The sequence below is a fragment of the Phoenix dactylifera genome, chromosome 12 (assembly GCF_009389715.1).
Source record: "Phoenix dactylifera cultivar Barhee BC4 chromosome 12, palm_55x_up_171113_PBpolish2nd_filt_p, whole genome shotgun sequence".
NCBI classification, from domain to species: Eukaryota; Viridiplantae; Streptophyta; class Magnoliopsida; order Arecales; family Arecaceae; genus Phoenix; species Phoenix dactylifera.
Genome location: NC_052403.1, coordinates 13,420,386 through 13,448,021, shown reverse-complemented (window position 1 = coordinate 13,448,021; position 27,636 = coordinate 13,420,386). Strand labels below are relative to the sequence as shown.

General features: G+C 38.6%; 2 protein-coding genes across 2 annotated transcripts; both read right to left on the bottom strand.

The window, feature by feature from the left end:
- Positions 1-1,302: 1,302 nt before the first annotated feature.
- On the bottom strand, positions 1,303-8,446 carry LOC103718998. The gene is made up of 3 exons (XM_039132631.1): positions 8,196-8,446; positions 2,977-3,267; positions 1,303-1,645 (listed from the first exon to the last, which is right to left on the bottom strand). Exons 1-3 carry the CDS (start codon positions 8,418-8,420, stop codon positions 1,526-1,528), a joined length of 636 nt encoding a protein of 211 aa, XP_038988559.1. The 5' UTR covers positions 8,421-8,446; the 3' UTR covers positions 1,303-1,525.
- An 877-nt stretch (positions 8,447-9,323) lies between these two features.
- Positions 9,324-25,953, bottom strand: LOC103720941 (oxygen-dependent coproporphyrinogen-III oxidase, chloroplastic-like). Its single transcript, XM_008810917.4, is given in 9 exon segments — positions 9,324-9,658; positions 9,760-9,858; positions 9,945-10,069; positions 10,547-10,634; positions 11,665-11,748; positions 12,661-12,719; positions 12,722-12,754; positions 13,601-13,676; positions 25,102-25,953. Coding segments are annotated over 9 exon segments (1,224 nt in total). The 5' UTR covers positions 25,693-25,953; the 3' UTR covers positions 9,324-9,589.
- Positions 25,954-27,636: the final 1,683 nt, after the last annotated feature.

The window sequence follows — 27,636 nt, the reverse complement described above, 5'->3', positions numbered from 1 at the left end:
ATTTTCAATTTTATTAATAACAATAATCACTAATATTATGTTCTGTCCGAGCACTCAAAATTCTTTTCAATGTTGTACAAGTTGCTGCATCGCATTTGGTGGTTCTCATAATGTCATTATGCCTCTATAGCGGTCATAGGTTAAGATAATTATAGAATATTAAAGTGGCTTTTCTTTGGGCAAACGAACAATCGAAATTGTTGCTTTTAAATATTTATTCCTGAATAATAATAACCGTTATTAGTTGTCATACTGGCATATAGCAACTTATATTAATGAAATGAAATAATAGCATTATGTTTGTATCATAATTATTCATTTAATAGTTCTACCATGTATTTGGAATGTTAATATCAAAACTAATATTATATTTTGCGAATAGAAACAGTGTGAATCGAAAATTGATACGAAGACTATATCATGATGCAGTCGAGATGTCATGGGAGCACTATAACGGCTGTTTTTACTGTCATACCAGCTATCATAAGATCTTGTGATCATTTCCCCTACTTCAGTGCTCTCAAGCTTTTTCTCTTTTTGGTCATGATTAAGTGTAAAATGTTAAAATGTTCAAAAGATTTTAATATTTCTGGTACTACAGTGCGTGAAGCAAGAGGCAAGTAATAAGTATATATTATTTTTTCTTTCCCGTTCTCTTCACATGTGGTTTTCATTTGTCTCCTTGAAGGAATTCCAAGAGCCCTTTCTTATCCCCTCACATTTAGTTCTAAGGGGCAAAGGAATTAAACATGGGGCTAACATATTTCCAAAGAGTAGACCCATCTAAAGTTCGCCGTTCTAGACCCTGTACAGATATCATTCTATTATAGTGTCAGCATACGACGCCATTCCAAACCCCGTATAAATATCATTTTATTATAGTGTCAGTATATATAAGATAGTGATGTATATACTAAATATTGGTATGGTATAAAACTACTAAATATTGGTATGGTATAAAACTACATATCGATTCAGTATTGATATGGTATGATATGCCCGATATGATATGGTAGTGACCAGTACAGAAAGCCTTGGGCCATCTATAATAGCTCCTTGAGCATCCCTGCCACCATCGCCCCATCACATGTACCTCTTAAAACATCCTGCACCTATGTAGTAATTCAAATGTCAAAGCATTTTAACAATACCATGACTTCTAATTCTCAAAGAATCGTCCATCAATACTGTACAGAAGTGCTCATCCAAGAATGCATACATTCTTGAGTATTGAGTGGGTAAAGTTCTTTTGTTCCGATACAAGATGAAGAACATAATCACAGATAATGGAAAGCAGACCCGGGAAATAGTAAATAAACTTTTATAAGAATTAAATCATGCTACAAGGAATTGATCATGAAGCTTCATTTCTTCTCTTTACAGACAATAAAATATAATGTTACCTTGGCCATGCCAGATCTAAGTAAAAGAGCAAATTAAAAGGAGATGAAAAGGAAAATCACAACAAACAGGTTACACAGGATGATATTCGTGTAGTGGATCGGCCCATCCTTGGTCTGCTCCACTAGAACCTAGGAGAGTTGGTTGGGATTCTCATAGCTCCAGCTCCTGGCATGATTATAGTACGTTTTTGCCTTAAATATACAACCGGCCCGCTGATAAGTAACAGCCCCACCATAATCACCTGTTACAATAGAAGAGGATGATTAGGTCTGCAAGAGTGTTTCCAAGCAACAGTAGCATTAAACTTTATAGCATGATCCAATGCAAACAAACTTTTTAAGTACTAGATTTTAAGGGAGTGTAATCACGCCAAGCTGAGGACGTGGAAAAAATTCGAACTGAGAAGAAACAGGAGGAACATTATGTTGGAGAATGGAAGGGTTCCAGAAATAAATTATTTAGGTTGGATTTGGATGCTTCTCATGAATTGTTAGAATAAATAAATTTTAAAAAAAGAACTGGGTTCCAAAGTTTACGCTGCAGGATTACTTATGGAAGAACCAAGAAACAGGACGATATATTTCCTTGTTCAATCTTGAATATTTGATGAAAGCTCAAGAGCTCTTAGCAAGATAATAATCTTCACTATTTTCATAAATAAGTCTAATGGCAGACTAGAAAAAAGACGCAAATCAACAGTCAACAAATTGCAATTCAAAGCGACATCAATTTGTTGTGTTCACATCAACTGACATACACCATGGTTTCAGAGACGCTATTGTGGTCAAAGCCATAACCATCAGACTGCTATACCAGTGGTTATTGAAACCATGGTACAATCCAAGGAATGCCATACCGGCTGGTTCAGCACGTACCAAACCGGTCTGATCTTTGACCGGTTCAGTTTGGCGTTAAAAAGTGGTACCATTCGATATCGGCTAGGAACCAGTGTGAACCAATCAACCAGTGCGAACCGATTGGCTCCCACTGATTTTAAATTTTTTTTGGGGCTTTAGGATGTGTGAACCAGGCCAAACCAGTGGTACCAGTTTGATACTGATTTGGTTCGGTCCGAACCGGTACCGAACCAGTCTGGTGGCCGACCAGTATGCCTACCGGTACGGATTCGGCGATCCTTAGTACAATCACAATCAAGAATGCTTATATCGTGCTTATTTTTATATGATGGTATAGCAAAACAATGTTCATTGGTATTATATTCTGTCTCCTTTTACGTTTGAGAATTATCATGCTTATTTTTATATGATAGTATAGCAAAACAATGTTCATTGGTATTATATTCTGTCTCCTTTTCTGTCTCCTGTTCGGGACAATTATAATAGAGAATGAGAGACATGGTATGCAATTGAACTAGAAATCATAAATATACCAATCACAGAGTATAAATGCACAACATTACAAGAAAACTTGGATATGATTAACAAGAAAGCACAATAGGAACAAGGCGCACAAATGAGCAATTCGCTGAACCTAAACACAGGCAAGAAAGATCATGTAGGCATAGATGCATAATAATCATGAAGTTTTGAGTGCACAGTGTAGTTCGCATACCTCAAAACCAAGGACTGACAACTTTTCTTCATCGTCAACTGGAACACAGCTCCTATAGGTGATGTAACCCCGTTTCCCACCTTCGGAGGTGAATGAATCGTCCAACAACTTTCTCCATTTGTAATTAGTTATTGCAGTAAGCAAATTTTTCTGCACTGCTTTGCTATGCTCTTGAAGAGAGGAGAGCCTTCTGTGGATTTTATTAATTTCATCATTCACACCATCTTGTATTTCTACACATTTTAATGGCACACGATAGCCAGTTTCACTGCAACGATACTTCTCATCATTCTACATTGGAACGATGTAAAATTCATGTAAGCAAAATGAATTAAGAAATCCTAAGGAACTACATGTCACAAAGCAATTAAAGAACATATCAGTCAAAACGTTCTTTAATGTTAATAGAAGTTAAATAACATTCATAATTCTTCACTGGAAGCAAAGATATTTCTAGTTTCAATCCTAAAGTAGTTAGAAATTTCAATTATCAGGAAATTTTTTTTTTCCTTTCTAGGGTTCCAAATGTGAGAAAATAATCAGATGTCCTATCACACAATAATGAGAATATATAAATTATGGGCAATTTGAATGGCTTTCGTCTGTAATTGATCAGCTCAACTCGATCCGTCTCCATCTTAACACTTGTCAAATCAGCCTGAAGCTTACAAGAAAGATGCCATATATATCGACATGAAGCAGGATGTCATGAATTTGTGAATAGGCATGATTGCTAGTCATCATAAAAATAATGTGAATAGGCAGTTTAATGCTTCGTAATGAAATGAAAAGTGTTGTCTGCCGGAAATAGAGAAAATAAGTGAGAACTGAAATTTCTGCAACCTTCATCAGTAGAATTGATATTTAATAAGTTTAGCACTCCCATGCATCAGTAGCAAAGTCCAATCTAGAATTACATTGACTATTCTGGATTACAATAACAATCTATCATACACTAAAAACAAATGGTCATGGTGGAAATAGAAAGTGCATCTTGAAATCAATACTTAAAGTTTATTATGACATTGACTATTTGGATCTATTATGACATAACGATTAGGCGCCCCACGGACCCTTCTTTATTTTGGAAAATCCCTTACCAAAAGAGGTGGGCAGCCAGTGGCAAGAATCACTCATTTCGGGTTAATCCCTTGGTCGAGGGCTTTGTAATCAAAAAGGTAGTGGTAGTGGTTCCGTGTGATTTGAGGATATGAGCGCATTGGCTAAGAAAAAACTGTGCAGATTTTGGATTTCTTGGGGATAAAAAACAGTCTACAGAACATTTTAATATTCTAGTATGATAATTACAATAATTTGGCACAAAGAAATTTTTTTTTTTTTTTTGGGGGGGGGGGGGGTGCGCAAAAGAAAAACTTCCCCACTAACATGTTCTGCATAATGCAGATATGCTTGTGCAAGCTATGTAGAACTTTCAACATCACAGTATACATATGAGCTACCTACAACCTTTATAAATCTATTTAAATGTTTATATTTCTTACTTTTATCAATCTATCAAGAATGTTTACTTTTCCTATCCCTATGCAAAAAAGTTCATTTTTTATAATCCCTTTTGGTTCTGTGACTTCTGTCTGCTCTATTTGTTAGACATTCCCAACCTTCGCAGAAAGTTTGAGTTTTCACACCATGTCATAAGTCATGGTAAAAATTCGTAATTTACTTCGAATAACCTTATACTTAGCAATTTCTGTAGCATGTCATGTCAAAAGACTAGTTACTAGTATTTAGCTGTTGAAACCATATATGATCCAGGAATAGTAAAACTGGGTTAATTGGGTTGAATGGTAAAAGTTTCAGGCAAATAGTAAGGGGTAAACCAAAACAAAATTATTCTACCTTTTTGATGAAGTAGTTTTACCCAGCTTTATCCGGTTAACTAGATTAAGCGGGTACAAAGTAAGGCGATCTGACAACTCTTTTGGAGCCGCTTTCCCCTCCCTTATCCCAGATGATAAATGATCCAGCTGAATAAACTGAGTTAAATAGGGTTTATTCCACATTAACCCTGACTAGACATGACCAAGAGAGGAAGGTGGCTAAAAAATGAATTGAAGTGATACCCCTTCCTTTTGCTGCCACTAGGTAAAGGAGACTAAGATTGATGTTGAGTGATCATATATCGGATTCAGTTTTCCCTGTCTGTTTAGTGTTTCATTATTTAGTCTAATTAAATGGTTGATAGGTCTAGCCATCCACAAGTCCCTATTGTGTACAAAACTGTGGCCCATAGCCATGTTCCAGGGATACACAACCAAAGAGATAAATGGAAGGAAATTGTTGTAACATATGGAGAGGATTGCCATATAGATAAGTAGCATATGGATTATAGATGAATGAAGATATCTAACACTAAAAAATAACCAAAAAATTAATAGATAATAGGTTGAAGAGATTATATTAGCCATCAAACAAGAAAAAAATTGGTTACTCAAACATTTCTAGATATTCAATATTGGTTTATAATGTATGAATGCTTATCAGATTGCCTATTTGGTATAGTGTTATAAATCAAAAACAAAACAAAAGGAAACTTCATTGACAGAAACTAAGAATCCAAAAACAAATCAAGGTTTATGTCAAGGTTCATTGACAGAAACCAATATAGATAGAAAAAAAGTTCAAAAACCAGCACAGCTAGAAATAATCAATTAACATCCCAAAAGCAAAATAAAAAACCAAATTGAAACTGAAAGCCTCAGCATCCACCCGTGCATTGATACATCTACTAATGAGAAAGCTCTTCCTCTGTACATCTTCCCTAACAATCCTATCTAGCATGGCATTGACATCCCTCCTAGCATGCCCTATAAAACTCCGTAACATTGCAGGCCATGGGAAGTCCATCCAACCAATCAGATTGTTTAAGTTTCCCTTCAACCTCAATCCTAATTAGACAGAGGTGTGGTCTTCATAAGAGAGCCTTATATTTGTTAAATTTAGATCAGGAGCACCGAGATGACAAAAGCGACCACCATAGCTGATAGTAAGCCATAAATCATGCTTCATCTATAATGAGTAAACATCCAAGGAAAACTCAAGCAGTCCAAGAAATCCCCCACAATCTACATTTAAATTATGCTTTAGACTGAACAACCTCCCCTGCTCCCCCCTCCCCACCCAACGAACACAAAAAGAGTAGCATTCTATGTTTTTGGGTCCAATCAGCTCTTCCCATTTCATCCATGTTTAACCAAAGATCAAGCTTTCAAAGTATCCTCTGCCAGTTTTTCTAGAACAATACATCATTCTTTTGGAATCTGAGATCTGTTCCCCAACAGAAATCAGTGCATAACCATCATCAGAATGCTGTATGTTAGGCAACAGTCGATAAAAATGATGTCCTTCAAGAGAAAAAGGCACAAAGATTAAGCACTAAAGAATGAAATCATAGATCCTAAAAATTCAAGCACATGCCATATCTTAAAAACATAATCAACAGTGCATCGGAAATAAAGAATTAAAGTGCCAAAAAATGAAAACTTCATTAAAGAAGAAAGGGACTTTTTTTAATTTAACAAAAAAGATAGCTGTACAAGAACGGGCTTTGTAAAGGACATAAGGAAGCTGATACAGGAGATAAACATTAGCTTTTTAGAAGGCATTTTCATGTCTTGCATTACCATGGCAATCTTTCCCACCTTTAAATATAAGAGGTGGACTTTAAAGTCCCTTCCAAATATACTGGTGCACCACTTTTTCAAAAAAGTTACAATATAAAACCAGCAAATGAAAGGATCATTGGGCATCCACCTACTCTACTGGTAAAAACTTCCTTTTTCTTTTTTGAATTATAAATTAACCTTAATTTTCTAATTCCATAAGTTGTCTGAAATGTCGAACTTTTCTATTATGGATGCTTCATGATGATATCTGGATATTGTTTATTTATTATGGATGGTCAGTCTTCAAGAATCTTCCAAGGATTTATATATGGAGGCTCATGGTGTCAATTTCTTCAACTCAACTCAACTCAATCCAAGGAACTATAAGTTCAAAAATCATAAATCTGTAAGCTTATTATTTCAAATAGAACTATATATGGCCTCTTTAGCCATACATCTCTTTATTTTATACTTTACCCTTTCTTTTACTTAATCATTTCCACCCACACACTTGCATATTTTTGATGATTCGTAGAATTAAATTTTGCATCCAAACTGATTCCTTTCTGTGAAAACCAAATGCTTCTGCCGCATGCCCCAACATCTGCCATACCATTGTCAAGCAATTAAAAGAAGTACTACAATATCTAAAGTCAAATCCTATAAGGAGTCATGATGGTTATATGTTACCTTTTCTCTTCTTTTCCTCTAAGAACATGCTCAATCGACATGTTTTCTACTACATTAGGTCCTTGGGCTTGAGCAGCCACCCCCAATTTCAATCTTAGAATCTATCAGAAACACATATTTGCCTATATTCTAAAATTTGATCCTAAAATAAAATCCAAGCATCTTTAAGATTCAATTCACAAAGCCTCAATTCTCATCAGTGTTCACAACAACGCTTTGGCAAAAACTACATTTGTTGCCTAGAAGTTCAACTTGCTAGTTTGATCAAAAAGTCATCCACTCTTTCCCATGTTTAAAAAGGAGTGCTTCAGTTTCAGCTAGTTGCCAATCTAGATCACCGAATACTAATCAGAACCATGCAGCTGTCACTACACTGCCAAACCGATGGGTCCATTTTCCTCCAGAAGATGCCACAGGGAAATTGAGCACAAACTTGAAGAACATTTTCCAGAATTCCAAGCTTGAGGCCACCCCATAAAAATTCGGAAGAACACTGCAATTCAAACCAGAGAACTTGACAAACTTGACACTATTTCTTGCCATTGTGGGACATGGCCATATACAATAATTGCAGTAGAAACTTGACTTTCCAGGATTCTATCTATGATCAGATACCTTCGTTACTTGTCCTAGGTCATGTACGGCTAAGTCATCAATTAGAACTGCTCGAGCCTTTTACCTATTGTAGATGTGCAAGCAACTCGAAGCAGTTGATTATTATTTCCTTACAACTCTGGTGACTAACCCCCAACTTTCAAGACAAATTGTAAAATTTCTTGTTCTTTTTGTCCCAAATTTTGATTTGTAACATCGAAAACCTGAAAAGAAAGAAGGAAAGAAATGCTTATAGTATACGTACATGCATACACGCATGGAATTAATCTAATGAGAAAGGTTTGTGTTTACCTTTTCGGAGTACTGGCAGGGGAGGCAGGGGCCGGAGGGAGAGCACTGAAAGGAAGCGTTCCCCTGCGTCTCCCTGAAGCCCAGCAGCAACCGCCCTTTCGCCCCTCCTCCTCCTCCTCCTCCTCCTCCTCCATCCGCTTCCACGGCAAGACACCACGACGCCGACGCCAGCGCCAGCCCTAACACCCACCCCCCCACGCCTACCGCCGTTCGATGAGATCCCATCTCTCTCTCTCGCTCTCTGTCCCCCCTTCCCTCCCTCCTCTCGAGTCTCGAGTCGCAAAGCGAAGCCGGAGTTAGATCCTGCCTACCGAAAAATTATAACGGAGAGGATTGACTCTGTTCGACAGGGTCCGGGTCCGCGTGCATTGCGACCTAATTCCGACACTAAATAGCTTTTGATCTAAGTAGGTTATTATAATTAAAATAATTATAAAAAATATTATAATATAAATATTGAAATGTTTGTATAAAGTATACTGAGAATCATGATGACAATAATTTCGGTATTAGCATACATGATCATAACAATAGTGGTTAAAGTATTATAATAATATTATTATAATTATTATATAATATATTCTTATGAAAACTATTTGAAATAAATATATATTATTATCTATATGTATTATGATAATGATAGAGTGATATTTAATATATTAATGTCAAAGTAATTTAAGTTAAACAAATGAGTCAACCAGTCAACTTCGAAGGCACTAGTCAAGTATCTTTTTCAAGGATGACTAGTCTTTCTTTCGGATCAAGGATAATCCTTTATAATCCATACCAACTCATGCCCAACCACATATTAATCTCATAATCATCAATATCAAATAGATATTTCAACACTTGAGTATTGGTTCCAATGATAACTCCTTTTGCTAATCTAAGCAAGAGATGAGAGTTCAATTTTGCAAGGTATCGACCCTGGTTTCGACTATTGATCAAAAACAGCCCCAATTTTGCAAGCTTGACTTGATCTAGGTCAGACACCCCATTTTGCAAGCTTGACTCGATCTAGATCGGGCAGGTCGGGCACCGGTTGAAATCTCCTTTGTACTATGGGTGGTCTTAAATCTCTCCGGGAAAAAGAAGAAGAAGAAGAAGAAGACAGATTACTAAAAGGGTTACCACTATTCATAAGCAGTTGCCCCGAAGAGAATCCCATGATCTCATCTCCAAGATGACAGCGCACCAAATGACCGATCGAATTTATTAAATGATTGAATCAAACTCAGATAAATTGTGATGTTTACTGCATTTTCAGCAAAGAACTTGCAGTAACTTTTCTTATTTCTTATTACATACAAGAAATCTTGATGGACAACTTCCTAACTACAAAACAGGAAGCGGTCAGCTCCAACTGTAACAATACACTCTGACTTCTTACCTTGTCATATCCATTCTCTTGGATTAATGCATGCATCTAGAAGTTTCCATTCTTCACTTCCTTCTTCTGGTTGCTGCAGAGTAACACATTCAATCAGGTTCCCAACATTGGAAGAAAATAGTTAAAATGAAAGGTCGGTAGAATAATCAAAATGAAAGGTTGATAGAAGTTTACATGATCATATTCCCAACGAGCTGTTAGTGGGAGAGAAACAAGAATACTCTCGATCCGGCCTCCTGTCTTTAGTCCAAATGTTGTTCCACGCTCGTAGACCTTCATGATTAAGTAAATATTCAGTCAAAGCAAAATCTCAAAAAAAAAAATTGAGAATCTAAATTTCTTAAACTTCCTAAGCTTACCAGATTGAATTCCACGTAGCGCCCCCTTCGTAATTGTTGCCATGCCTTGTGTTGTTCTGTAAAAGCCATGTCCTTTCTCCATCCTATGTTTGGTATATATGCTGGAACAACAGATTTTGTGCACTCTGGAAAGAGTAAGCAAATGCGTGATGAGCAAAACAACTGTTCTTTTTTTTTTTTTTTGCTGTGAAATTACATGAATGTAAGATTATCACCATGCCTTTAAATTACACGATCTAGAAAGCTAAGTATTTCATTGCAGAGCTCCTTAGCACAATGATGCCTCGAGTTTGTTCTGCACAATTCCTTTGATTTCGTATTCAAGCTCGATAACAGAGGTTTTTAAGCATATTCTAGTTTTGCATTTGAGCTGTTCTTGTTTTCAGTAAATAAAAGCCCTGGCTGAGTGCAACCTGTCCAAACCAAACTTGCAGCTGGGACAAAGACCATCTTAATTAAAAAGAACACCAGGCATACCCTGGACACGAGGCCTATTTTATATTAAAGTTTGCCGAATATCTGATATTTTAAGAAAGAATACCTTAATTATGTCTTCAGTGCATTTAAACACAAGGCACATCATCATCTATCCTAGGAATTACCAGTAGAGAAGGCAAGAAGCATCTCTTGATCATAGTCATTAAGGTCATCAAAAAATATTCCACCAAGCCCACGCCGCTCACCACGGTGCTGCAGAGAGCATCAAACAACAATTAGAAGAAAGACTTCCTTTACAACATGTTCAATCAATCTGTCTTTTTATTTTCTTTTTTTATTTTTTCAATTTCTCCCTTTAAAATAAGAGTCCTGAAAAGTGTATTAGCTTGTCATACATCTCCCCACTTAAGAGGAAGATCGTAACCCACCAGCTGTTATGATCCTCATAAGCTGACTATAAATTTTTCCAAGAAGCAGACAGCCAAGAAATAAAATCACAATATTTGCACAATTTAAGGCAGTTTTTAAACCTTGGGCGACCTTAACCTAGGATATCATTGGAATAATTATTCTTCAACAAAAACAATCCACCAACTTCATAATATGATAGCTAACAGAATAATTGTATAATGTGATGTTATGCAACATCAAATCTTATGATAAATAAACTCATTGAAACCATTGCTATCTGTTTAAAAAAAAGAAATAACCATTACCATCAATTGGTCAAAAATGCACTTTGCACCATTTCCAGAAAGCTTTTAAGATAGAAATTCGAGGAAGAAGAAGATAAAAGCAGCTATTAGTATATCAATTATTAATTTTATTTTATCAATCAACATAGAGAACCTGGACTATAGTTAATACAGTTTGCCCAGCGAGAAGTCTTATTTCTTTGGGAACCTCAAAGTTGCTCCATTTCATTATATTCCATCTATATCCCAATTCCATGCGTTTAATATCTGTTTGGTGTCACAGACATAAGAGATGTCATTTATAGTCTGCCTATTTCTATATGGAAAGTTAAGAAATCATCGTATAACAATTGAGAAATTACAATTTATGCTAAATTATATTTTATTCAGCCATTGCTTTACTAAAAATGAGTAATTTCCTTTCAGAAAAAGAAGACAAAAAAGGCACCCATTAATTACACATAAAGTTTAATACAAGGAAAGCACGAGATATCATTAAGAACATTGATTTTATCAATCAAACAAGTTGGATTTGAAAAAGTAGAACAAGCATATTTCTGAATGAAAAATTGAGAGGATGAACATACCTTGATAAAGAAGTAATCATCACACCACTTTTTGAACCTAGGATAGAAACTTGGATCAAATTTATCACATGCTTGTTTTTGAATCTACAAGGAGAAAAAAACAATATAATGTCAAACTTTCTTGATCATAAATCGAGATCATCAAGCTTATATAATTCAATGGTATTCGTCATCATTTTCTAAGAAAAGGTCAAAAATCTTGGATCGGACAAAGGAGGGAGGGGGAAGATGAGAAGGATGAGGACATTGGAAAACCACTTCCAGGGAGATTATAACACAAATTAGCTCAAGCATGTAACATAACTTTGTTACAAGTCCCGAACGCAAGAAAGATGGGAGAATAATAACCTCTACATAATTAGCTCATAAAGTACTAATATAAAGGAAAGGAAACTGGAGATCTGGAGGCAAGCCTTTTGCATGTCCAACACAATCTTGCAAACATAGAAAAATCTTTAACTTCATTTGATGATAATAATCCATAAAATATGACTCATCTATGATCAATTTGACTCACAAATTATGGAAATTTAACACCAGTGATATGCCTAGGTTCAAAATTGCTTTCAAGATTGAAATTTATGAGCAACTTGAATTCCAGAAATCATATATAAACATGGGCTAATTAGGGTTAAGAGATGAAAGGAGGGACAATCAATTGAATCAAATAAGTTAATCAAGAGTGGTCCCTCCTTTTCTCTTGCTCAACAGATTTTAGAAATCACAATTACCAGAAACTACAGACTGATGAGAAAGGAATAGGAAACCAAGCTAATCTGCAAACTCCATTTAATTAACCAGTTAAAAGAGGAGCAAAACTAAACCTAAACTCAATTATCTTCCAAAATTTTACAGAACATACATGTTAAATAGGTCAAATGAAAAGGAGGCAAACATATAATATAGCCTATTTTTCTCTTCTAAAATCGGAACCTCATAGAAAAGTATCATATAAAGTTCAAGAGAACTTTAAATTGCCTGCTTTCATACACATACCATATGAAAATGCTTTACATCTTCCTCAAAGATATAGGCAGGAGTCAAATCAGTGCCACGCCAAACCACCATTGCCTAGGTGCACCGAGAGCATCTGCTGCCACATGTCACAATTTATGAACTGTCTAGAACATAATAATTTTAAATCACTGTGGCAGAAAACTTATATCAATTTGAATTTAGTGGATTGAAGCTGGTCAATTCTGTTGTCTTTTGCGCTACTTTTTGCATATCTTGAGCTTGTACTTTACCACATGCATTGTTGTTTTGCAGTTTCCTCACAGCTTCCTGTCTTCTTAATTGCACATTTGTTGTCTATAGGAACGGTTGCATGTTACAGTGTAACTTGATCTTGCATTGGTATGATGGATTTCGCAGATCATCTTTTTTAGTCTCTTTTCAGAAAAAACAGCAAAAAGGTAGGAAACAGAGAAGAGACACATCAGTAAGTTGGCGACCTGGTTTAGTTGAAATGTCTATAAATATTTAGACCAGAAAGGTTTGTATTTTTCGGACATCAAAATTTCTTAATGAAGTAAAGCAGCATAATCCATTTCAATGACAGATTGTAGGCCTTGAATAAAGAGAGAAATTGAAGCCATGGCCGGTTGCATTATGAACAAAAGCCCTGTTGTTTCAATTTTGTGGGGTTGGGCGTAATTTATAGGTTCAATGGGACAACTTTTTGTTGGCCATGTCTCTTTCAAAATCAATTTCCATAAAAATCCAACTAACATGGACTAACCGACACAATCTCATAGATAATACTTTTCCACTCACATCGCATACTTGTTATATTTAAAAAAAAGTAAAGAAAAAAAAAGAAGTCAATGAAATGCCTGCCAAAACATTGTTTCAAAAGAAGAATAAAAAAATGCAACTGGTCAAGAAATTGCAAAATATATGGTTACAATAGAAAAGATATATTTCAAATGTTTACCTTTAGGCGCATCAGTCTCAAAGTACCGATAGTTGAAATGCAAAGTCGGGGCAAATGGATTCTTTGGATGTAAGACCTACAAAAAGAATAAAGCAGCTATAGTGAGTTAGCGACAACTATGGAAAAATATCCATTGCATTATCGACTTACATACTGCAAAGACCAAAGGTGCAAGTGCTTTTGTGCAAAAAGGATATCTAGCTGAATGCATAAATTATGACCATAAAACCAGTAAAGTATTTGTCTGCATGTATATTATATTATATGCCTTGAGAATTTTAATTATTTTGAAAAGGAGTGGAAATCTTAGACAGAAAAGCAAAAAGAAATTTCAATACAAGCAGAACAAAAGCCTGGTGCTTCTGACACATTCCTTAAATCTCTTTTCCAATTAAAAGCACTACTTCAACACATAAAATAAATTTATTATCTAAAAGGTAGACATGTTAAAATTATTGGTCTAATATTAATTTACCATATCCTGATTAGAAAAAGAGCAAAGCTGAGAAGATCTGGAATTATGTCATCACATGTCAGTACGCAATTTTTAATCAGATTACAACAAGGGTTGGAAAGTCAATCATGGTTTTACTTTCTGTTTGGCCAAATGAGTTTTATTTTGGATGCTTTAAATGATTTTGGCAGTTCCACTCTAGTTTCAATCAAAAAATTTGGTTCAAAAATAAAACTTAAATTATGAAAAATCCAAAAAAATAAAGAAAATAGACTAGAAATCCTTTTATTCTATTAATTGTTCGAGATACCTCAGCATTTTCTTCATTGACTTCATGCTAAGACAGTCAAAAAAAATGTTACTTTAGAAGTAATAGGTTAAAATCAACTTTATGCTATTTGATAATGCAATACTTCAGATCATTCTTTGATGAGAATCCAAGAAATGAAAGTCAAAATGATTGATATTTGACACTAGAATAGCTGAATCATGACAATTAGTTACTTCTCTGAATTTCTTAAGAACTAAACATCATGTTGCTTCCAAATCTTCTCAGAAGGGGAAAAATTCAGACTTTAATTTTGACAACATGCTTCCTGAAATTTAAAGAAAAGAGAAAATAACCCAAACAATCACAAATTGCCAACATATGCTATATTTTACCCATAAATTGATTTTACTAAATCTCCAACCTACCACAGTTTTAGATTGATTCAGACTGAAATTGTTAAGTTTTGTTTCTAGATTTCTGGCTGAAACATAAAACCATGTCACAGATGTTAATGAAAAAACTTAAAACACAACAATTTATTCTTATTAGAGACAGTTTTATGGATCTAAGGAACATATGAGATGAAGATATGATTCGACACTAAAACAAAAGACGAAAAGCAAGGACAGATGGGGGGGGGGTGCAGGAGGGAGGTGCGCGGGCTGTGACTGAGGTGACTTCCTCATGCAAAGGATTCAACTGCTTATTAAGGCCGAGACAGGGCCAAGCTCAATTCCATTGTTACGGGGTGCCATGCTATGCACTTTCTTTGCTTCATCTTTCTCTGTCACCATGGATTCCCTTTTGTCTTTATTTGAAGTAAATTAGATTATATAACTATTCAAATTGAACTGATCCCGCACTATAACCTTATGAGTCTTTCAGTCGCTCTGACTTTTCATGTCGAGATGAAAATAGAGGGGGATTACCGTTTTTGGAAAAATATATACACCAGGTTCTTGCCCCCTAGCACTAACCATCTATCTGTAGGTGAGTGGGCCCCTCTCCATGCGAATCCGCATGACCATGTCACCTACGGAGCACACTTGAACCTCAATTTTGGCAACCTCATGAATAAAAAGTAAATACTCTCTAGTTTTTCAGTTTTGGATGTCACATCCCATCCTTCTTATGTAGGTTTGCTTCCGCAGGCACTAAACAGAAGAAAATCTATAGCTCATATTTGGCTTCCTTCCATATATTTGTTCTAGATTTTGAAACTTGAAATTGCTTTAGTGTTGCAACTCTTGCCTCCCTACAACCATGCTCTAGCACCAAACCTTCCAGCTCAATCCCTCATATTCTAGATAAAAAAAGCCCAATCAATCAACTCTCTCTCCAACTCTTCCACTTCTCTCTCTATCTCTCTTTGTGTGTATGCATGTGTGCGTATGCTTCTCCTTGACTTAGGCCGTCTTCCAAAAGATGGCTTACGACCATTGTTAAACATTACCTATCTATCTTTTTGAGATAAATAATAATAATTTCATGAGTAAGTGATAGCAAAATTGCACCTTGTATACTTTTTTTTCCCTTATTTCTTTTCACTTTCAAAAGGTGAATATCTCTATAGCAAATAAAGATCATTGTTCTCTATTGCAATTTATTATATCCAAAGAGTACTTGTACAAAGCTTGGATTATTTGGATTTAAGATTGATGTGCAATATACAAAAGTTGAGAATTTAGAATTTGTGAGAAGTAGAAGTATGTGTGAACTATGCTAGATAGAATCAAAAATAAAGAGTCCAATAAATGAATATACTGATCTTAGGATCTAGGAAACAGAACTGGGAGAAATTAGAAATTATAGTTGATGCTTTCACAATATTTTATGATTAATTCCTTGGATAAAAGATTGAATGTATTTATATTTTGAGGCTTCTATAACTATGCCTCTTTGTGGATATATCCTGTTTGCTCATTCTTTGAGTCCACTGACCTTTACAGCCCTAACAATGCTCTCCCATGATGATTTGGAGAAAACGACCTCATACAATAAATTCAAATTTATTTACAAGCATCTCATGATTGATATTTTTTATCCATTGATTATATTTTGAATTTAATCGTTTTGTAACTTTACGTATTAAGAGAGGTATATATTGTTGTTAAATTCAATCAGAAGTACATAAAGCTATTTGAAAACACATTACTTTATGTCAATTATTTTACAAAATATAAATGATTATTGCAAAGTGATTCACAAGGCTCATCTAAGCCATTGTAGGCCAACCTGGCCACTTCAAGTGATTCTAGACAAGCGTCGAGAGATTTGCTTTATCCAGGACTCAATTAAGTACCAAAATTTTGAGAAGCCATAACTTTTAATCTAGGAAGAATTTGACAACACATCACGTGATGTAGGGATCAAGATCTAGCTTTTGAAAAAAAATAAAATATTTTATTATTGTTCTAATTTGTATTCTCTTTTAATTAGGAGAGGAATCCAATCCAATTTAGATTGGGCCTCATTATCATAAAAAGAGGAAAGTTTCATCCTTGTCTAACTAGGAGAGGAATTCAACTCAACTAAAGAGAGTGCACATCTATAGAATAGTAGAGAAATTGTACCTTCTCCTCTTTTTAGCTAAAAGAAGAATTCAACTCGGACAAGGACCGCACTAGTGTAAATAAAAGGCATATGTCATGATTTGGAGAAAGAGAATAGAAGAAAGAGAATAGGGGTACAAGCAAAAAGCATAAACTCTACTTTCCACCCACCAAAACCCCATAGAGGGGGTGAAAGCAGAGAGCACAGATTCTACTTTCCATCCATAATTTGTTGATCTTCACAAATTAACGAAAATAAAGAGCCTAGAGCCTCACTCTCTAAAATTCTTATTTTTTACTATTTTATTAAAGAGCTTTGAGTGGAGCACGTTGAAGGAATTTCTTTCTTTCATGATCAGATCAAGTTGGTATTAAAGGCTGATCCTGAGCCCTAGTATATAGTCCAGACACATGAGCAATATAAGCAAATAGGACAATAGCTTTTGGGTACATAAAAGACAAAGGGGAGGATGGCTTCTACCTTGATGGATAATGACAAAGTATTACCTCATTCAATTAAGGAGAAAATTGTATCTCATAGAGCTTGTGGCTCAACTGATGCCTTCAACTTCAATACATGCAACTCCTGTCACAAATTCTCCAACATTTGGGGGTAAGTTTATTCTATCAAAGCTGAAAGAGGCGGATACTTCATAGTAGAGGATGAACTCAAACTAGCAAACTAAAATGTTGAGTTTTAATTTAAAAGGAGTTAAATTTCCTAAATGGAAGGAGCTCTAATCTAGGAGGATTATCTTACTCATCTGGACTAATCCGGCCACTTTGGATGAGTCAAGACAAGCTTCAAGAGATCCGCTACATCCAAGACTCAATCAAGTACTAAAATTTCAAGATGCCATAACTTCTAATTTGGAAAGAATTTGGCGACACAATAGGGATGAAGTTGATGTAGGAATGAAGATCTAACTTCTGCCAACTTTGAGAATCTTTAAAATAGGAGGAAAGTTTCATCCTATAAACTTGGACTAGACTTCACTAACACAAAAGGAGGGAAGTTTCATTCTCTTCTAACTAGGAGAGGATCCAACATAAATAAAGAGATGCAACTCTATAGAATAGTAGAAAACTTGTACTTTCTACTCCTTTAGCTAGAAGAAGAATTCGATTCAACTAATGGTGATCTCCCTAGTATAAATAGAGGGTATACGCCATGATTTTGGAAAAGGAGAATAGAAAAACTGGAATGGGGGGAGTGAAAGCAAAGAGATTCTACATTCCGCCCATGACATGTACCATAATTCGTGGATAACGAAAATTTGATGAATGACAGTAGAACCTTACCTTTTCTAGAATTCTTATTATTTATAACTTTATTTTAGAGATTCAGATAGACTTCCCCTTCACTATGATCGGATCACAAAGTCAAGGGAATATCTAGATTTATGTTCAGAATTATTCATTAAATAATAATGATGACACCTTGTCCAAAATTCCTAGATCCACCCCTGATGAAAAGCCTTCTTGATTGCAACAGACAGCCACCGCCACGTTAACATTTTCATCGCTTTAACAATCATTATATATGAAAGGAATCTCCTTAATGTCAAATGTTCCAATCCCCAAAACAATGTAGGCATTACCATTTTCTTAAAAAATTTCCTCGAGCCTCACAATCTTTGTCTCATAACAAATTCAAAATGGCAAAGATAAGAACAACAGATTTCTGTTAGCTATCAAAATTCATAGCAATCGGATTAATAACACCACATGACTCAAAATTGATAGCTAACAGAAATTTGCCATGTTAATAACACCACATGACCAAGTGAGTACTGGTCCACCTATCCAGTATGTGAGTGAGGAAGTTTCTCCCATGGACGTAATACAATCTAACAATTAAACTTATTAGTGTCTCTTCAAGTAAAATAATTTCATCCATGAACAAGGAATTCTTGGGATAAAAAATAGACACTATCCATCTAGTATCAATGCACAAATAATAAAATATTAAAATAAATATAATAACATAACATGTGAGATGTATCAAGAAAAATGACAAGAGCTTAAGATAATGAGAGTGTAGAAGCAAGAATCTGCAAGGAAATGATGCTAAATGAAAGGAAACAGGTTTCCTATAAGCTGTGTTTTCTTTCATACTTTGATAGTCGCCACATATGACTAGAAGAAGAACAGATTAATCCCAACTGGAAAGAGATAAATGAAAAAAAATGATTGCAGAGGTATTATATGCTAAAGTGCAATATCTAATTATCAGTTAAGAGAGTGAAATCAACTTAATATTTCTTTAGTAGAATGGGCAAGTGTTCGGCAAAATGGTACAATAGATAAGAAATAAGAATCAAATAAAACATCAGAAGATTTTCATTAGACTGGATTTTAAGTCACGTGTACAAAACAAGAATGAGCATTGGTGCTCTGAAGATAATTTAAAAAATAAAGAAATAAGACCTATCAATTTTAATGACTTATATCACAGATCACCGGAAATTTAGATTTTTCATTTTTTTCACTGAATTGTGATAGGTCCCACTCAGAGAAGAAGGAAGTGAAGAATGGAAGAGAAGAAGAGATTTTCTTTATTTACAACCCATGCAAAACAGCCAACAGCTCTCTTCGGGCGAGAGCAGCCCAATGCAAATAAAATAAGGGAAATACAACTACTTTTCTTCACACCCCAAACCCAAGGCTTTCCCACCATTTAAATACTTCCTCCCGTTGAGCATCCCGGGCCATCACTTGTCACTCCCTGCCATCACGCTTCCACGTCCCACGTCCCACGTCCCACGAGAGCCCCGGGCCTCTTCAACGCTTCCACGTCCCACATCCCACGAGAGACCCGGCCATGCATTTCCTTCGGCGTGTTCCGCTTCCTCCGTCCTCGCAACAGAACCACCGGTGGAGCGAGTCTTCCTCTCGCTCCCAGCTCTCTCACAGTCGACTTGGCTCCTCGTTCCATTGGTTCGCGCGCGTGGGGCGAAGTCCAGACCCATCAGGTAACGGGGGTTTGGTTTCTGAACCCGTTGTGACCTGGTGGGTTTAGTTATGAGCTCATCATCCCTCCCTCCATCAATTGAAACCTTGTCCTCAAGGTTTGTCTCAGGGTATTGTTCCTTCAAATGACCATAATCCTCCCAGGTTGCATCCTCTTCAGGAAGCGAACGCCATTGTACAAGGATTTCTTCTGTTAGCCTTCCTCCTTTGTTGACCTAGCCGTAGTCTTTAACAAGTCCAGGCTCCAACACCAAGTTTCCATCCTCGCGTATTGGTGGTGGAGCGGTACAGGAAGCTTGCCCCTCTCCTAGTTTCCTCTTGAGGAGTAATACATGGAACACTAGGTGGACCTTGGCTGTTTTCAGTAACTGCAGCCGGTACGCCATTGATCCTACTCGTTCAATGACACGATAAGGTCCGAAATACTTCTGGGCGAGTTTCTGATGGGCTCGTCGAAAGACCGTCTGTTGTCGGTAGGGAGGGAATTTGAGAAACACCCATTCCCCTTCTTCGTAGGTCACTTCCCTCCGTTTTTTGTCGGCCTGCTATTTCATCGATTCTGTGCCTTCTTCAAGTTGCATTTTAGCTCCCTTATCAACTAATCACGGTCGAACAAGTTCCTATCGACCTCATCAATGGCTAACACTCCGTCCATATACCGAATAATGGAAGGCGGAGCTCTCCCATATAAAGCTTGAAACGGCATCATCCCGGCAGCAGAATGGAAAGTGGTATTGTACCAGTATTCCGCCCAAGTCAAATTGTGCTCCCACGTCTTTGGGAACTGACTGCACATGCATCTAAGATACTGCTCCACGCACCTGTTAACCACCTCAGTCTGCCCATCGAACTGTGGGTGATAAGCCGAGCTCATGTTGAGGGTAGTTAGTCCCTTGCAGTTTGAAGAACTCTCGCCAAAATGCGCTTACAAACATAGGGTCCCGATCACTAACAATTGACCTTGGCATCCCATGTAAGCGAGCCACTTGAGTTATAAAAAGCTCAGCTACTCCCTTAGCCATATACAGATGAGATAGAGGCAAGAAATGGGCGTATTTTGTCGATCGATCGACGATGACTAGTATCATATTTTTACCTCTGGATCGTGGTAACCCTTCAATGAAGTCCAAGGATATATCTTCCCAGACTTGCGTAGGTGTCGGAAGGGGTTGTAGTAGGCCAGCCAGAGCCTGTGCTTCATACTTTTGTTGCTGACAGACCATGCATTCCGCCACAAATTGTCGGATATCCTTCTTCATTGCTTCCCAGTAGAAGGCTTGAGAGATCCGCTTATAAGTTCGTAAAACTCCGGAATGCCCTCCGATCTTGGTGTTATGGAATTCCTCCATCAGTTTGTTGCATGGGGGGGATCCCAGGGGAATCAAGACCCGACCCTTGTAGTACAGGACTCCTTCTTTGAGCTGGTAGTCCTTCGTGTGATCTGGTGCGGTGTCGAGTTGCTGTAACTTGCCTTGTAAATACGAGTTCTCTTGGTTGGCCACTCGTATCTCCCCCCAGATATCGAAGAGCGGCCGACTGATGGCTTGAAGCAAGGCGATTTCGGGTTGGCATGACAAGGCGTCCGTGGCTATGTTATCCCTCTCAGGTTTGTAGACGATCTCATATTCATATCCCAGTAGTTTGGCCACCTACTTTTGTTGCTCTGGCGTGCTCACCCGTTGCTCCAAGAAGTGTCGTAGGCTCTTTTGATCGGTGCAGATTTGAAATTTCCTTCCCAACACATAGGGTCGCCACAGTCGCACTGCTTCCATAATCGCCACATCTCCTTCACATAGGTGGACCATCATTTCTTCATTAAATCCAGTGCCTTGCTCATGTATGCAATGGGTCTCCCATTCTGTGATAGCACTGCCCCGATCCCCTTATCGGAAGCATCCACTTCAATAACAAACGTCCCCGAAAAGTTAGGCATCGCGAGCACTGGGGTCGTCATCATAGCTTGTTTGAGGCGAAGGAAAGCTTCCTCATCCTGAGGACTCCACTGAAAGTGCCCTTTTCTCAACAAGTTTGTCAGGGGTGCAGCGATGATCCCTTAGTCCCTGACGAATTTCCTGTAATACCCTGTCAACCCAAGGAACCCTCGAAGCTCTGTCACATTCGTCGGTCGTGGCCATCCCTGCATGGCTTGGATCTTGGTGGCGTCAACTTGCACCCCCTTGGCCGAAACAATGTGGCCAAGGTACTCGACTTGCTGTTGCCCGAACGAACACTTGGTTGGTTTCAAATAGAACCAATGTTCAGTAAGGATTTGTAAGGTTGTGTCAAGATGAGATAGGTGCAGCTCCCACGTAGCACTATATACTACGATATCATCGAAGAATACTAGAATGAATTTTCTCAGATATCTTCTGAAGATGGAGTTCATGGCAGCCTGGAATGTGGACAAGGCATTGCACAACCCGAAGGGCATTACCAAGTATTCGAAGTGCCCGTGGTGGGTTCGGAAAGCAGTCTTAGGGATGTCTTCCTGGTGAACCCTGATTTGGTGGTAGCCTGCCCGGAGATCCAGTTTGGAGAAGTACCGCGCCCCGTAGAGTTCATCGAGCATGTCGTCCACTGTCGGTATGGGAAACCTATCCTTGATGGTGGAGGCATTGAGCACACGGTAGTCGGTGCAGAACCTCCAGGTCCCATCTTTCTTCTTCACGAGCAACACCGGGGGAAAAAATGGGCTCTAACTTTCCCTGATGATCCCCGTTTCGAGCATCTCAGCCACCTGACGTTCGATCTCGTTCTTCTGGTAATAAGCATACCGATATGAACGAACATTGATCGCTGACGTTCTTCTTGGAAGGGTATCCGATGGACGAAAGGTCGCTCCGGTGGTAAACCTCGAGGCTCCTCGAAGAGTGGCGAGTACTCAGCCAGTAACTGCCGCAGGTCAGGAGGTTGCTTCTCTGCCTCAGCCGAGAGTGGTTGTTGTCCTCCTTCCTGGACAAAGATGGCGAATAACTGGGTTCTCCCTTTGATTTCTCGGTGCACCCCTTGTGGATCAAGGGCATGTACCGGTCGTGAAGGTCGTCCTGAAATCTCACATTCTTGGCCATTCCACTGGAACCTCATTGTCAGATGCTTCCAGTCGCAGAGCACAGGGCCCAGCATTTCCAGCCATTGGATACCTAGGACGGCATCCAATCCTACCAATGGCAGCCTGTAGAAGGTTACCAAGAAACGCTTCCCTTGCAGCTCTATGTTGACTGAGCGAAACCTCTCCTGGCACTGGAGAGTTTCTCCATTGGCAACACGGATTCTGAACTCCTCTGTGGTGTCTACCGGCAGTTGGAGCATCTTGGCAATTTGGTTGCTCAAGAAATTATGGGTCGATCCGCTATCGATGAGGACCATCAGCGGTTGTCCCCGGATATGGACCCTGACGCACATGGTCTTTGGCACGTTCCACCCTGATAGGGTGTGTAATGATATCATCGGAGGCGCGCCTTCTTCGGTCCTGTCTTCTACGTATTGCCCAGGATCCCTGCCAGTCGGTGCTTCTAGTTCTTCCTCACAGTCTGCTTCAATCAAATGGACCTGTGGAGTTTTACACCGGTGCCCTGGAGTGAAACGTTCGTTGCATTTGAAGCAGAGCCCGCACTCCTGACGCTGCTACATCTCTTCCCAAGTGATTCGCCGGACTGGTGTTGGCGCAGGAAGTCGCAGCACAGAGGTAGACGAGGATGGAAAAGTGCTGGTTCCAGGAATCGAAGTGGTTGGAGCCTTGGTGCTCCCTGTGATGCGAAACCTGATGTGTCGTGGGGTATTTTGCTTCTGCTCCAGCCGCTCCTCCAGCATGCGAGCAATGGTAATGGCTTCCCACAGCAACTGGGGTTGCCTCATTCGTACCTCTTTGGCTATCTCCTCCTTGAGTCCTCCGACGAAGGTTTCGGTCAGCGCCTCCTGCGGCCAGCCACGAACTCTGTTGGCCAATTTCTCGAATTCTTGTTAATACTCCCTTACCGTTCCCTTCTGTTGAATGCATGACAACTTCTTGTTGAAGTTGACGTTTTCATTGGGCCCGAACCGCGCCAACAGCTCCTTCTCAAAGAGCTGCCAGGTGATCACCAGCCCTTCATCCCGATAAGCTTGATGCAGCCATTGCCACCAGTAGTTTGCCTCCCCGTCCAAGTAGAACGAAGCGGTGGAAACCCGACGGTTGGCCGGAATTCCTTGGCTGTCCAAATATTGTTCCGCCCGGTCAAGCAAGACGATCGGATCATCCCCCGTGAACCTTGGAAAATCCATCCTTGGATGATGCGGGTAACCGACGGTGTCTTCCAGTCGCCCATGGCCTCCCCCCGGTGGCGATGGAGGAAACGAGGCCTGTGGCTCCAGCGATGGTCGCGATAGGACAGATATTTGTAGGTCGCGGATGGCCTCCAGGATTTCGATGAAGCGTCCTTCCGCTCAGAGTTCCATGTCGCGTAGCTCCTCCTGTACAACGCCTATCTCGGCTTCTAGGCAATCGATCCTCTCTTTATTTGACATCCTTCAGGCTCTGATGCTACTGATAGGTCCCACTCAGAGAATTAGGAAGTGAAGAATGGAAGAGAAGAAGAGATTTTCTTTATTTACAACCCATGCAAAATAGCCAACAGCTCTCTTCGGGCGAGAGCAGCCCAATGCAAATAAAATAAGGAAAATACAACTACTTTTCTTCACACCCCAAACCCAAGGCTTTCTCCCCATTTAAAAACTTCCTCCCGTTGAGCATCCCGGGCCATCACTTGTCACTCCCTGCCATCACGCTTCCATGTCCCACGTCCCACAAGAGCCCCAGGCCTCTTCAGCGCTTCCACATCCCACATCCCACGAGAGACCCGGCCATGCATTTCTTTCGGCGTGTTCCGCTTCCTCCATCCTCGCAACAGAACCACCGGTGGAGCGAGTCTTCCTCTCGCTCCCAGCTCTCTCACAATCGACTTGGCTCCTCGTTCTATTGGTTCGCGCGCATGGGGCGAAGTCCAGACCCATCAGGTAACAGGGGTTTGGTTTCCGAACCCGTTGTGACCTGGTGGGTTTAGTTATGAGCTCATCAAATTGTATAACAAAAAAGGTCCAAATCCCAAAAACCTGAACCAAAATCCCTTTCCATACTTTAAACAGCTTCAAAATCAAAAATTTAGTACCCCGGAATTTATATTATAACAAGAAATGTCCTTTTAAGTGTTAAAACATACTTTTAGAACACTCTCACTAGAAAAAGAGATAAATTTATGGATTTCCGAGCACATACCGAAATAATTCCAGCAGCAAAGAATGGGACAGGCCTAGCCTTCACCGAGGAATCCCCACCACCAGCACCGGGCTCCCCTTTGGCAGCTCTATATGCCTCCGGGGGCATGACACCATACACCACCGACACATTAACCCCAGCCTTCTCCCAAACCCCACCATCCTGCAGCACCCGGCTGATGCCCCCGCCCCCTCCCGGCCTCGACCACACGTCCTCCTTGAACCTCCCCCCGCCGTCGGCCGCCTCGATGGCGGCGCAAACCTCGTCCTGTGCCTCCCGGATCATCCTCTCAAAGCGGGCCCGGACAGAGGGCGGGGCGGCGGAGGCGGAGGCGGAGGAGGAGGAGGAGGAGGAGGGATCATCGTCGGCTCGGAGGAAAGTCTCCGGCCGCTCGTTCTCCGGGGTCTCCTTCTCGATGGCGACGGCGGCGCAGACGGAGAGGCCCCGGGCGAGCCGCGGATGGGGCGGCGCGCAGAGCGAGCCGGAACGGCGAGTAATTAGAGTTTGGAAGGGGAGAAGAGGTCGGGGTTTTAGGGTTTGAGGGGCCGAGGAGGGAGTGAAGAGAAGTGGGGCGGAGGCGGCGGCCGGCATCGCCGGTGGGAAGAGAGAGAGATAGAGGAGCGGAGATTGGGAAACAGGGGTGACGTTACAACAGGTTCCGGTCACCGGCCGCGGCCTCTAGTTTTGGACCGGGGGCGATCGGCAGGCAGGTGACTGGACCGTTGAGCCGGGAATCCGGGATTGCTTATTCCGGCGAAGGGGACGGATGTGCAAGCCACGATCCGGGTGCGATTAGTGCTCCTTGTCCTGCTAGAATGTTATCCAAATATTTTATCCATCTCGAAATAAATAGGATAATTTTAATTAAAGTTAAATAAAAATAATTTTGAATAATAGTTCTAAAAATTAAAAATTGTTTGGTTTTAATTTGGATTTCAGTTTTGATAATTTTTTTATTCGAATCCAATCCAAAACTAAATCCGATATCGAACTGAAAACCAAATATACCTCTTAATTAATACCCAATATTTTTAATATTTGGTGTAGCAGATGAAAAAATTAATAAAATCTTTTTTGATATTAATAAAATTATAGACTTTGAATAAATGGTGCAAATTATATTATAAATTATCTTATTAATTGAGCTTATTTTTTTGTATTTTTTTCTTCTTTTGACATAATATGTTCGTGGATTGGTGAAGGCAAAATGGAGAGTTAGATTGTTCACCAAAATTCTCTTGTATTGAAAATTTATCATTATATTTTCTTTGATGTAATTGGATTTCTTTTTAACTTGAATTATTATATTTGATAGATGGTTGTATTATTATTTTTAAGTTATTATGTTTGTTTGATAGTCATGTTATTATTTTTAGATATATTTATTAGTTGAAATGGTATGAATTATATTATGAAAATTATGGATGATGTGTTTAATCAGTTATTTATTTTGCATATAATAGGATAGCAATGGTACTCCATTCTTTTGGTATGTGTAATAATAAACAGGTCTTGGAGAGCAAAAAAACCCTCTATCCCAAAAATTTTGTGAGCCATTAGTTGCCTGTGGGACCGGTGTCATCAAATAATCATTCCACATTAAATTAATTCCATGCATTGAATGCATAGGATTGTAGGTCATTCATTGCATCATAATTAATTAATATAGAAAATAAACTATAATGAAGAACAATCTATACCTATATGTGTCATTGTTTTGTGGAATCACAACTATTCAATTAAACATCTCTCCTCAAATTATTTATATAAATAGTATGTGTTGTGTTCCAACCTTTTAAAACCATAACATTAGGCTCGGATGTCTAGTTTATGCTTGTACATGATAGAAATAAACAACTTGGCTCCAAAGCAATAGAGAGCTATCATTTATTATGTAATACAAAGTATATATGGCTTTCGTAATTGTTAACCCTACATTGATATTAAGTTGTCCACTAATTAGTATAATTTGATTGAATTTAAAGACTCCCGAAAAAGCCAGAGAATTTCCAGCTGCAAATAAGTGATATGATTGGTCTTTCTTGATGTATAACGCATACACATGACAATCCCATTGTAACTAGCAATAACACTTCTTTCTCCATGCGAGCAATAGGTAGAGAGATCCATTGATTTAGCATATTTTTAAAAAAATATTCATTGGTTGTCTAATGATGACAATAAAGAGATGAGATCACCGAGATGCCTTCCCATAATTACTTCAAGTATTGTTACATCAAAATTATATATATCACAATTTTCATTTGCTCTCATTGTATATGAAAATTCTATAGAAAAAAAGAAAATAACTAATCATTTGTTTTCCATTAACAAATTTGTCTAAAACCTAACATATGCCCATCTATTGTATTCTAAGCATCATTATAACTTTGCAACATCTTATATTTAGATAATTATCGTGGATTTAATATTTTTGCAAAACAAGAACTTTTGATAATAAATTAAAGTCTTATTTTAATTTCAACTAACTTGGTACCACTAAGCACTTGCTTGGACAGTATCATCCTTTGCCAC

What these genes read in the sequence shown, in the direction of transcription:
- LOC103718998 (XM_039132631.1), bottom strand. Translation starts at nt 8,420, where the DNA reads ATGGGATCTCATCGAACGGCGGTAGGCGTGGGGGGGTGGGTGTTAGGG. An exon ending in CCTGCCAGTACTCCGAAAAG is followed by an intron (nt 3,268 to 8,195) that starts GTAAACACAAAC and finishes GTTCCAATGTAG; the next exon opens with AATGATGAGAAGTATCGTTG. An exon ending in TGTCAGTCCTTGGTTTTGAG is followed by an intron (nt 1,646 to 2,976) that starts GTATGCGAACTA and finishes CTATTGTAACAG; the next exon opens with GTGATTATGGTGGGGCTGTT.